Genomic DNA, 13075 nt, shown 5'->3' with positions numbered 1-13075 from the left:
GCAGGAAAACAGTCTGTGTTGTGAGCTAGTGGAGAGTCTGTGATGCCTATGGGGGCCGGGGTGTCAGACAAAGGGAGGTGGCAAGCGAGTCAAAGTGGGATCAGCTGTGCTCTGTGTTAGGCTGTCCGGAGGGCCACCTGCTGACCGCTGATATCGCACGGCACAGAGTCTGACTGTGAGGACGCGTCTTCCTCTCAAGAAAGCCCGCCCTATCTGTCTGCGATCTGGGATTCCATCGAGCACCGAGCAAGTGTGACAGATGAGGGGGTAGGAAGGGGACGAGTAAATAAAATGATGATAAAAAGTTTTTTAAATTCTCCAAACAAGAAACCTGTCTTCAGAAGAAAGAAGGGAGACCGTGATTGTCCAGCACACTGACTTCACCGCACACCATCTCAACGTTGAGATAAATAGCCTGGCCCACTTAAAGCAGATGCATTACACCTCGTGCAACTGGCCAGCTCGGTTAAACTCCCGAGTCCCTCCCCTTCGAACAGGTATAGTGGAGCCTGATAACACTTCACCTCACTCCAGACTCGGTGGCTGCAGGCACGGGAGCTGCAGCCCACGATCTTTCCTGTCACTGCGCGCTTATCCTCTGTAAATCCTGCTCTCCGCGGCAAGGTGATCCTTCTCAGACGTGCCGGCGTTATCACGACATCGGTGTCTCGACATCAACGTATACGCCTGCTTATTTATCGGGGACTTCTCCTTGGGCTTCAGAAGCGCCTGTGAAATGTGTTGCAGCAGGCAGGAGGTCTTCCGAGTCAGCGCTAGGGGTGGGGCGTGCTGGAGGTCCTGTGTTCATTCAGGATGTGGCTGCTGCTCTAGTGATCAATTGTGCCTCTCTTCCTGCGACAAATAACAATGGATTTTCCACCCCAGTGCGCTCCTAGTGGGATTTTAGGTTTTGTGCGAAACTGAATTACTCATTGCAATCCCTTAGGGGTGAATTTATTCTTATTATTGTTGTTTTTTCCCCACCACTCTGTTCTTTTAGCCACAACACACAGAATCTCATGTACTGTCACACAGGCATTAGATTTCGCTCCATTCTGAGCTCATTTGTCCCCCGACACACTGACTGCGCTGCCCTTGGGCTTTGCCGAGGTCTCTGTAAACTTCATAAGAATTCAGGTATAATATTATAAGCCACCACAAAGCGCACCCAGATGGGCTCTTGCGCTATAATAAAGATGGAAACACGGCTCTTGGGAAGTCACGTGTCCGAGAGACTGGCCAAACTTCCTCTGCTCTTGTCACTTTGTTCAGCATTTAATACAAAATTAATAAAGCTGATAAAACCAAACAATATAGCTACCTCTTTCACCTTCACTAAGTGTGGCTCTCCCTTTCTCTCTCTCTCGCTTCTCTTAATTAACTCACATCTAAACTTCATCAGACTTGTGAGAAGAAGCACTGAAAAGGAGTCCATTAACGATGACTCCGATGTCTCAACTGCCCTATAAATAACCTGACGGGGGGCCTGTGTTGTTCAGCCAGTAAATACTCAATCACTTTTTTCACTAAATCTCTCAATTACTCCCTCACACTCCCTCCCTCACGATATCACTCTCTCACTCTTACTTAATCACTCAATGATTCACTCACTTTCATTCACTCACTTGCTCTCACACTCACACTCACTCAATAATCACTCACTCTCGCACTCGCTCAATCTCAATTTCTCACTCCCACACTCGCTCTCTCACTCCCCTGCTCTATCACTGTCACTCTCACTCAAGCACTCATTCACCCACTCCCTCACTTTTACTGTCCCACCTCACTCTGTCACCTACTCACTTACTCACCTACTCACTCTCTCACTCAATCTCCCAGTTTCTCCCTGTCACTCACTCCCTCACTCTCTTAATCACTCAATTATTCACTCTCACTCACTCTCTCACTCTCACGCCCACTCACTAGGGGAATAGCAGGTCAGCTGCCTCTCCGTTAATTCTCATCCCCCGGGCGCTCTCTCTGTCTCTCGCCATGCACGTTATCACAACACACACACACACGCGCACACACGCGCACACACACACACACACACACACACACAAGGGGAATTCTAAGTGTGCTGGCAAACGCATAAGGATGCTAATGTGGCGGCCGGTCTGTCTTCCCCAGTGTTATATTATCAGCCCAGTCTGTTGGAAAGGTGCACCTGGGGATTGCAGTACATTATATAAATGCAGTGCCGAGCCGGAGACTGGAGAACTGGAGGCAGCTATTCAGCTCCCCCCAGCCAGTGTGTGTTCGTCTCCACAGGTGTTGTCAGACGTTATGCCAGAATTTGACCATTAAGAGGTTGCCCCCTCCACTTCCCCTCCGAGGCCTCCCACACAACACCCCACCCCTGGCTTGTGAATTATCTCCACAAAGAACAGCAAGGTCAGACCTGCAGGGATGTATTGAGAGCCTCGAACCAGAGACACCAGGTTCAGTGCATTCTCTGAGTCTGTCTTGGAGGCATCTGTGCAGGGAGGAACAGGAAAGGAAAAAATTAAAGCATAATATACTTTTGCCAGACTTTTCATCGAAAGAGCATTTAAAGGTCAGGGCCATGAAAACCGGAGGGAGAGATCTGTGTGATGGCGGAGACTGATTTATGTTTCCCCTCGGTGTGACGGGGAAGTCGAAAGCTGTTGAGGGCGGGCAGTTGGCTGGTCTCAAAATACCAGGTAACGCCTGGCTCTTTGAAAGTGGGACCCAGTGAGGTCAAGGAGAGGTTTAGTCTGCGACGGCAGTGCAGGTGAGATTCTTGGCTGTGTCTCAACTGCAGAAATGAGCTTCCAAAAAAATGGATTGAAGAAAAGATGAGGAAGGCATCTCTGTGAAGGCTGCTGCGGTCAGGGGCGGGAAATAAAACCGTAGTGTGGAGGTGAGAGGCTGCTCGTCTTTGCTTGGTAGGAGCAGGTGTTTGTGAAGACGCTGCTTTTGGCAGCAGTGCCAGATCCGCCCGTGGCCTCGACAGGGACCGTCGATCGGCCCGGTGATTAATGAGCCGCTGCGTTGGCTGCCACTCTCGCAGTGTGTGAGGGGGCTGTTCTTTTTGAAGAGGGTCCAAGCGCTCGGACCACCTGGCCAAGGTAGATGTGGAGGGGGGGGCTGGAGGATATCTTCCCTTGTTCAATCCTCTTGGGGGGAAAGAAAACAAAGACTCTCTCCTGGGGGGAAGTTTGTTCCTGTTTGTGTACCGTCATGTCCCCGTTTCTCTGTTTGTTTGTTTTGCGCCGCAGGAGGTTGCTTCCAAAAAACAAACAAACAAAATGCAAGTTCTGAGTGGAAACCTGCTCCTCTGATTTCAGTTAAGATTCCTGTTCTGAAAAGGAGCCCAGGCTGTAATGAGTCATGCAGTGGGGGGGTGGCAATGCCCGTGAATTAATAAGAGCTTATTAGCCTGTAGTTGTATGCAAGCTGTTGGGGGAAATGACACCCTGCATATTGTTCTGTGTGCTCTACACTTATCCCCTGTCCTGCACCTGGATGTGAAGCAGATCGTGGTCTTGAACATCAGTGCAATACATTTTGAATCCATTTCAAATACCATTTCAAGTCCTGCTGCTGCTCTGGGCCTGGTGCTGGTGGTCAGGGAGGAGACTCATAGTAGTGTTTTAGCAGCGTTATGAGCGTACCTGCAATGAGTATAAACAAGCCCAGCAGTGTTTTTTGAAAGCAGAGGTTTAAATCTCACTCCCTGTTGCTTCGACAGCCGGCCGCTGTGATTTGGGTTGTCAGGCAGGTGTTGATATCACTTCTCCTGTGTGTGTTTTTCAGAGGAGGACGTGGAGAACTTCGACGTTGCAGCCCTGCCCCTGGACACGCAGAGGAACATCGAGGCCGACAGCTTCTGGTGCATGAGCAAACTGCTGGACGGCATCCAGGTATGCACCGCTACTGCACAGCGGACAGGAGGGGTGGTGGGGTTTGCACACTGTTTGCACATCGTTATATTAGAAAAAAAGACCTTTATATTGACAAAAGTAATTAATAAATGAGTTTGCAAACATCAGCGACTAATTTATTTAGTCACTTAATCCTTCTTCGATGTGGGCAAAAGCTCAGCGAATGACAAATCTCGTGTTGGGATCCATCTGCATGCCTATCTGTCTCTCTGCCTCACGTTAATCCATTGAAGTAAAGCACGTGGCGCAGGCAGCGGCGGCCTGAATGCTTTAGTGGTTTTATGACTAGCGGGGCTATACTGTTTTCAGAGCCGCACAGATTGATTGGACCGATATCCATCACGGGTAACATTTCTACTTGAAGAATTGCACCGGATCGCCCGCCGTAGATTATAATTGCATGTTGTTATTTATGTGCTATTCCTATCAACATCGCTTGCATTTCAAACGCAGGCATTTTCTCTCTAAAGTTCACACGCTTTGCATGTCAGATTGAAATGCTAGCTCACTCCAGGCTCCTTTCCTTATTAGTTTGCACGGGCTGGGGAAAGGAAATTGTAAGAAAATACACAGTTCATTACTTTCTACTACTGTATTAGTGTTGCATTCTACATCCTTTTCTTTAATATACTTTAACTGTCCCTTCTTGTATATTTCTAAAGCATTGAGCACAATCTAATAGTTTGATATTCTGGCTCATAATTTAGAGATTATTCTTAAGTGAAGAATTTTGTAATTTAATAGTTTTTTGGCGTACGGTCTGTTTCGGGAAGTTTTACTGTCACAAACGCAGGCACACAGCTAATTGCTGTCAGCGAAATGGATTGTAAAAGTCAAAGATGAAGGGCCGGCTGATGGATTTAAATGTCCCGGATGTTTGAAGCGCTCACCGCAGAGCCATTTCAGTGCATCCGGTGGCCGCAATGTTTACCGCAACTTAACTGAACGGACATTTAAGGAGAGAGTGGGCTTTTACTTTCCCTCATTCATGCTTGATCAAGCAGACGGATTGAAAAAGTGTCCAGACTCTGGAGGACCCAGTTTTATAGGTCAGGGTTGGGCAGCGACAGCTAAAAATATGAAGCCTCTCGCATAAAATAAAGTGAGGGAAGGGAGCAAAGACAATAAAACGACCAGACTGATAAATAAAACAGGAGAACTCAGTCCAGTTTGAAGTAAATCATCTGGAAAGGGGTGTTGTAAAAAGAACTTAACTCAGTACCTACAAAATGTGAAGGAGTTTTAAGAAAAGGCAGGAGGTAGTGTGACATAGTGAGACTAAAAAAAGAAATCGAGAGAGAGAGAGAGAGAGAGAGAGAGAGAGAGAGAGAAGGGACAGTTTGCTGGTTAGGCTATCCACAGGAAACTCCTGCATTTTATTTATTTTATGATGTTATTTATTATCTTTTACTTCATTCCCCGCTGGCCAGAGGGGGGGGGGGAGCTCGTGTGGTATTTCAGGGCATAACGAAGAGGCCCCCCCCTGGGATTTCCAATGAGAGCGCGGAGCTCGTCTGAGCGCTGCAGATGCTCCCGACGCGAGGGTCATATTAAACCCCCGTGGAGCCGGAGCAGATATTAAACACGACGATGAAACGGGCTTTATTTGTTTGATGGCCTAGACAGCGATTGTCTACACGTCGTTATTAGTTTACATTGGGGAATCGTAATGAAATCAAGACGGCGGCCATGTGATTGAGAGTTTCACTGCGTTGCCCACGTTCCCTTTTGATGAGACGACTTCAGTCCATCTTGCTTAGCTTTTAAAAAGAATAAACAACATTTACTTATTGTTTTTGGTTATAGTGTGTGCCATTAAAGATAAACATCTACAAAAATACCAACTGGCAGCATCCTAAGAACATGGAAAAGGTGACAGTGGGGAGGAAACAGTTTGGCCCATTGCTTTACTCATAGTTTATTGAGTCAAGACGGTCCTTTTCTTCCTAAATCATCCATTGATGAAGACTTTGAACACATCAGCACTGTTACCTCACCAGTTATTCAGTTTTTCTTTCCCAGTACCTACTTACTAAATGTCTTAAAACACCTGCTGAGTTCTTACTTCCCTCAAATCATAGAGCTTACATGATGTTATATACATATTGCGATATCCTGGACAGGGTGCGTTTGAACCAATAAGGGGGAGACAACTCCTTATCTTATGATATCCTCACTATCTTCCCGATTAAGCTTAAACACAATATTTTCTATTTTATGCCCAAATATGGAGACATATGTGACCATTTCGTTAATTATATTCCACACGTATCTAACGCATGTCTAGATAGGCAAAGGGGGGTCGTGTGCCCACTTCCCCATCTTCTTGTGGTTTTACAGAATGTATGTTCTGTACTAAATTTTGTATTGTGTGTTTGCAGAGAGATGCATCTGGTACAAACTGGTAGAAGCTGGTCTCGTTATGTGCTCTTTGGTGACCCCATGTACGGGGGGGGTATTTGGGGCCTCTTCACAGAGCGTCTGCCAGTGAAACAACACTCATCTTCTCTGTTTCTCTCTCTCTCCTGTTTGCTGTGATTGGTGTCTCGAGCAGGATAACTACACCTTCGCACAGCCAGGCATCCAGATCAAGGTGAAGGCCCTGGAGGAGCTGGTGAGCAGAATCGATGGTGAGGTTCTGACTCCTATTGTTCGATTTCCCGGTCCAACTGGAGGGGATTGTGCCTCCATACAGGTTTCTGTCGGTGTAGTGTGGGCGAAGCAAAGCAAAGTGTAGTAAAGTTAAGTGAAGTCCTGATAACAGCATATAATTAAATTTAAATTTGTCAGTTCCTGCCCCTCACATGGTTATTCATACTGTAAGAGTCACAGATATTTCAAATTTCTGTTCCCTGTCTCATGGCCAACACCCACTAAAAATAAAACCGATAGCAACATAGCATTTTAGGTAATTAGAGCACAGTCCTCTTCCATTGAGACCTGTCACACTCTGACTAATAATCATAATAGATTATGTTAGCTCTGTGCTACAAAATAGCCCCCTCGGGTGGGGTTGAATTGTCCAGTTGTTCTCCGACCGCGAGACAAATATCTGCCATCTGCCGTCCGCCATGCCCGGGTCCGCTGTGCATTTATCGATGTCCGCTGCGTCACTCCTGCCGGCGGGTCGATCTCGCACTGCTCATTGTAATGTGGTAGGGCCCTGTAACAGTCCTGGAGAAGACGTTAATAAAAGTGCGGCGGGGAGATATTTGTTGGTAGCGTAAATCATAAAGCAATGTAATAGAAGAATTCTCCTCTGACCCTTCGCGAGAGACAAGAAATTGATTTTCTCTGAATCCCAGAGATCTGCGAGAGGGTGGTGAGAGAGAGAGCAGCTGTCTGTCATTCAGTTATATTATGTGTTACGGCGCAACGATAACACGCGATTTTGTGACTGAACCGCATATCCTCTTAGCGGCAATCAAGCACTTTGCCTAGCACTGGCAATCTCTTTTACCGCCTTATTGCTGCTTCGCCGCTGCTGTGGTGTCGAGGAAAAATAAAAAACGCAATTGATAGACTTTTGGGTGGAGAGAGAGAGAGTGTGCGAAAGAGAGAGGAGAGAAATGTAATTTACTGCACTGAGTGCGCACAAGATTCAATTGCAGGTGAGCCCCTCAAACACTTGCCTGATTCAATTTGTTGCTGTCTTCACAGTTATCGAATGTGACTGCGGTGTGTGTCTGCTTTCTCTCAGAGTCACTGGGGGTGAAAGGGGTCCAATACATTCTCTAAGCCAGGCAGAAAACACCGCAAACAGACAATCCCCCCACATACACACACACACCTCCCCTCCGAATTGCACTACCAGCAACACAGACAAGACATCTATAACATCAGAGCTCCGCCGTATCGTCTGCGCGAGCGGAGGATTGATAAAAATATAAATACATAAATTGGTCGCTCTCCTTCACCCGCTAAGCCAAAGACGCCAATTAGACACATTAAAGTTATTTGGCGTGCTTAGTGTGTTCGTTTGTTTGTTTGCGGAGCTGCTTTGTGGCGGATGAAAATCCGTTTTTCATAGAAAGATCAATGCATTAAAATTCCCCTTTTGAAGTGTGACAGAATAATTATCGTTTTTTTCTTTCTTAATCTCTGCCCACCTCCCCCTTGCTTTCTGTGACGGCAGGCAGACCGGGCACTTGGAAGTGCCTCCAAAGTCGGCCGTGTGATTCGGTATCACTTACAGGGAGATATTAAGGTGCAATTCACGCAGATTGACGCCCTTTCAGCACGTACCGCTGTGTCACCCTCAACCTGTGACCTGACTTTGTAGCCACACAATCTCATTCTTCATCTCAGTCTGATATTGTAGCCGAGTGGGCCGGGGGGGTTGCATGGATGTGTTTTCGGTGGAAGGGTTGGAGTCTTCTATCCACCATCTTAACTTTGCGGGCTTGCATGACAGATCTGAGCATGTTCCACAGAAGTTGTGTTATTGTCATTCCTCCTGTGGAAAATTAGCCACGTTTATTCAATATTGTTGAATCGGAAGTGGGGGAGGTAACAAATAGACATATTTGGCAATCTCCCAAATTAAAATAAACGACACACTTTACTGTTTTACTTTTATTTATTTTTTAAAAGCAACTCTCCCCATTGCTGATTAAAATGCCAGTTGCCGACGTGCCTTCATTCACTGCGGCAGAGAAAAGGTAGATAAAGAGGTTAATTGGAGTTTGAGGTGCAGCCGCTCGGTAATGTGATTTATTTCTCCGCAGCTTGAAGTTTGTCTTATTTTATTTTTTTAGGTCCCTGCCCCCACCCCATTTTTTAATTTAGGGAAATGGAAAAGGATCGGAGGAGTGAACGACTGTAATTGTTCCTGCTCTCACACGGGGGTTCAGTCTGTCTGGGCAGACAAGCACAGGCCTTGTGTTTTCATCACCAGCCTTAGTTCATTAAATGAATGCGTCTTGATTCCAGTTTCTCAGGGGACTGGTCAAACCGTTGGCCTCAGTTAGAGTCCTCAGTTTTGCCACCACCATCCCATCATACTTCTCAGGTCGTCCACAGTTTGACACTCAGTCGTCCTCCTGCTCACTGGGAACGTTAGTTAGTCTTGACCTTTTGAAATCACGTTGGGAAGAATAGAATCAATCCACGACTGTTGTCTCACCCACTTCCTGTTTCTCTTCCAGAGGATATCCACAACCACTTCCAAAAGTACGAGGTTGAGTACCTGCAGTTTGCCTTCCGCTGGATGAACAACCTGCTGATGAGGGAGCTGCCCCTTCGCTGCACCATCCGGCTATGGGACACCTACCAGGTCAGTGGGGGCTCCCTTATCATTCACAGGAGCGAGCATTTGAAAACATTTGTGTGCCTTTGGCCTGAATAGTCTGAGAGACCCGTTTCAAGTGTCGCCTGAACTTGGCCGGACGTTATCTTTATTTAAAATGGCCGTCTCTCCCCATCATCTCTCAGCTGCTGTAATTACAGGACCGGAGAACTGGAAGAGAGAGTCGGATCGTGCCGAGGCTTCACCTTCCCGTTATCTCCAGTGTTCACAGCTGGTTCCCGGTCATCAGATGCACCCCCGCGGCCGAGAACAAATGAGCCCCTTGTCTGATTTTATCGGCAGAAGTGGCAGCTATTGTGACCAGTGTGCGTTGATGTTTTTTTCTTGTTTTGGTGGATTATGTGTTTCAAACGGCACAATGAAAAGGATGCTTTCTTGGAGATAGTCTTGCTATTATCTGATACATTTTTTGTAGTTTTTCTGCCTTGAAACACAGTCACTTAGCGTTTTGTTTGTGGAAAAACACAGTTTGAACCACCCCTTCAGTTTTAAGGAAATCAAAACATCCAGTGGCGTTTTAGCACAGTTTTGAGCAAGGTGAGGTGAGAGTGGAGCAGGGGGGGGGATCGGCACGGAGAGTAAACAGAGATAAGGCCTAAGTACATTAAAGAAGGGAAACCGGGGGAAGGAATTAGTGATAAAATGAGGTGATCAGGCAACCCGTATCTGTGGAATGGCCCTAATTTATTACATACAGGATGAGTAAATTTGATCATGAAAATCGCAGCGCAAACAAGAAGCAAGAAGTAAGACGTTAATGAGGACATTAATCTCTGCAAAATGTGATTTCTGAAACGTGGCGTCTGGAAATTGCTAGGAGATCCGGCGGCAGGGGAATCGCTATTATTTAGGGAATATATTCATAGGAAGTGGGACGGTGGGATTGTTCCCGAGCCGATGGCACCGCGAATCCCACCGTTTATCAAAGCATCCTCCATTTCCTTTTCAACCGTCTATCGAGGCATTTCTGAGCGTGGCAGCCATGACAGTCAGGGATGTAGAGAGCTGACGTGGAGAAACGCAAACAGCCCCAGGGACTTGCATAGCAGTTTGATCCGTCTCAGATCTTGATGAGGCTGAACATATATTGGATATTGTTTTATCTCCACATGCCTGTCTTTACATATTTGCATTCAATAAGGTTCACAGCCTGCAGCCCATACAACTGGAAGTCGCTACAGATTGAGAACAGGAGTCGGGCACCTCTCCCCGGGTCTGTTTTTGAGCGCGCAGTTTGCTTTCAAACGTATCGTTCTGCGCTGTTTTGGGGCTGAACCTTATTATTGTAATGTTGAGGTCCTGGAGGCTGAGAGAGGAGCCTTTTTTACTCATTCTTGCTGGTCTTTTACACTTCAGATACTGAGCTCCTTACACGAGACGGCAGGTGGATTAGCTCATGATCGTTGTTTGTGCGGGAACTCAAGTGAAACTAGCGATGGCATTCGTAATGCTCTGTATTCAGGCTGATTTATTCTGTATGGGCAGTGCGTCGCCCTCTCGATGAGGCATCTCGAGAGCTGAAGTGCTTAAAGTGACGTGCTGCGCTTGTGACAGAGTCGTTTGTAGCTGGAATTCAGAGTCCAGAGAAGGTATTCTGGGTTTAGGAAGATGTCACATGACCCCCGTAATACGTTTGAACAGACAAACTGATTAAATCAAAACTTTGACCCACCCGCTAATAAAAAAAACTACAAATCTGTACTTAATTTTTTAACTAACATACGACTCTCTTCTAATGGTAAATGCAACTACTATGCTTTGCAGTTTCCTATTGGTATGTGTCTCAGTGTTTTGATTAAATCTGTCTGTCACCTGGGGGCTGATGGCTGGGGAACGGGGAGTTGGAGGTTTGAGGGGATTTGCCTGCAATTCATTTTATCCAATTCTATGTCATTATTTTTCTAATTGTGGTAATCTAGTGTCACATTCCCTCAGACGCACCAGGTTCCAGCCTCTGTCTTCGTAATCTCTTCCTGCCGGCGGGCAGCTGGACCCGCCGAAACGTATGAAGTGACTCCTGTTAGACGCCACAACTGGCGAGCGCCGGTGTAATACGTCAGCCGGCTGCTCTACAGTCCAGTCACAGCCGGATCGCCGCAGGGTCACGGCGCTGAGCGGGGATGGGAATCTTCTCCTCTCCTCTGCCCTTGCTCGGATTGGTAGGGGTGGGGTAGTTCTCTCTAACTCTGCCCTGTCGTGAAAGCCAAGTGTGTTTAGCGTCCTCCGGGAGAGAGAAGTCTTGTGTGACAGTGGCACCGTGCTCTCAGAGACGGAGCAACTGCCTCCAGTCCCTCGCGCTGCAGGTTTGCATTCTGCTGCTCGCTGTGCACACTCGAGTCTAATGCCTCTCCCCAGGTTCCCACTCAATAAAAAATCTTCAGAGCATCTCCGGCTGAGAGGGAGCTGTCAGCACGCGGAGAGGAGCCGGATTGCGATTGCAGCGGCGGGCGGTGGGCCGTTATTCTGCAGCGGGAGAGAGAGGGAGAGCAGCAGACGGTTATTAGCTTTAAGTGCCTCAAGATAACAACATTAATTTAATAAAACAGGCCATTATTACCGAGCAGAACCTCCAGTTTTAGAGCCGTGTATGTAGATTTATATTTATATCCTGATAAGTTTGTTTGTTGTTTTTATCCTCTATTCCCATGTATGCGGCGGTACTTAATATAGCCGAACACAGGCACTCTGCCAGTCAGTGCTTTTTAATCTTCCTTTCCGAGTGTGGCAGTCGCTCCTCCGCTGCGATACAACAGTATTACGGTGCGGTTCAGTTCAGGACGCTTTACGACTGTGTTTCTCAGGCTTTTCACGCCTCAGTCACACATACTTAACATAAAGCCCCTTTTTAAATTAAGTTATGGATTTAAGTTTCAATTTCGGTCTGTGTTCGGTTTAGGTGTCCCCAGTAAAGATGCACTCTCTCTAATTGTGTGATGTAATTCAGTGGGTTATATTGAAAAGTCTCTTCTGTTGAGCATAATCCATCGTCATGCTTGTGTTTAGAGAGTATTTAGATGTGACACAAGCCAAAACCCCAAAAGAAAATCTGAAATGTGACCAAGGTTAGGCTTTCGTTATGGTTTGGTTTGCTTTTCTGCTGCGTTAACTGTATCTGGAGTCGATTGTTGTGTAATGAGTAGCATCTCAGCGCAGCCCTGGATTCGGACTGTTATCCACAAGGGCAGCAACCCCGAGTGAAACCGGCATGAGCTTCCCTGACTTCAGCCGGAACTAAGACCCTCTCGCTTCAGCAGCAACTAATATAATTCAAGTGTCCTTCAGCAGCTACCAGGAATCCATTCTGTGATCTCCGAAAACAGCAGAGAATAACCCCCCCCAACACACAAACAGGCCTGGCTATCTCTCTCTAGCCAAGCTGAGCCCAGGGGTCTAATGCTCATTCTGGGGCCAAGATGAAAGTTTGCCAACACCGTCTGCTGCCCAACCAAGGAAGTGTTCAGTCTCCAGATGGATCTGAAAGGACTTGGAGATGTGAGGAAGAAACGACCCCCGAGTAAGAGCGTTATTTTTAGGAACTGCAATGACATTCCTGGTTTAAAAACGCATCATCTTTTTGTGACGCGTCGAGACAAAGACCTCTGAACAGGATGGCTCGGGGAATGGATGAACTCACGGATGTCAGCAGCGGGAGAGAAAGACAGTGGGGGAGAGATGGAGGAGAGGTGCCAGCAGCCGAGGTACCAGCAAGGGTGGCTGTGGTTGCCACAGCTGCAGCGTGTGATAGAGACCGGTCTACACGCCTGTCGCCTCGTGTTGTCCCCCCTGAAAGGGAAATGTTTCTCTTAAGGTGGGGGTGAGAATAGAGACTGTGACGTTTTTAATTCGCACTGCCGTCCGT

General features: G+C 47.1%; 1 protein-coding gene across 4 annotated transcripts in view; it reads left to right on the top strand.

Moving 5' to 3' along the window:
- The window catches only part of tbc1d22b (TBC1 domain family, member 22B), a 94077-nt gene that overhangs the window by 61249 nt on the left and 19753 nt on the right, over positions 1–13075 (top strand). For 3 of the 4 annotated variants that reach the window (XM_066703409.1, XM_066703408.1, XM_066703407.1), the window contains 3 exons: positions 3781–3887; positions 6463–6538; positions 9056–9183. In XM_066703409.1, coding sequence (XP_066559506.1) covers positions 3781–3887; positions 6463–6538; positions 9056–9183 — 311 coding nt within the window. Of the gene's footprint in view, positions 1–3780; positions 3888–6462; positions 6539–9055; positions 9184–9356; positions 9691–13075 lie in introns of those variants that run through there. The other variant, XM_066703410.1, reaches the window with a different exon arrangement.

Source organism: Amia ocellicauda, chromosome 5 (genome assembly GCF_036373705.1).
Source record: "Amia ocellicauda isolate fAmiCal2 chromosome 5, fAmiCal2.hap1, whole genome shotgun sequence".
NCBI lineage: Eukaryota > Metazoa > Chordata > Actinopteri > Amiiformes > Amiidae > Amia > Amia ocellicauda.
This window is presented reverse-complemented; position numbering and strand designations above follow the sequence as displayed.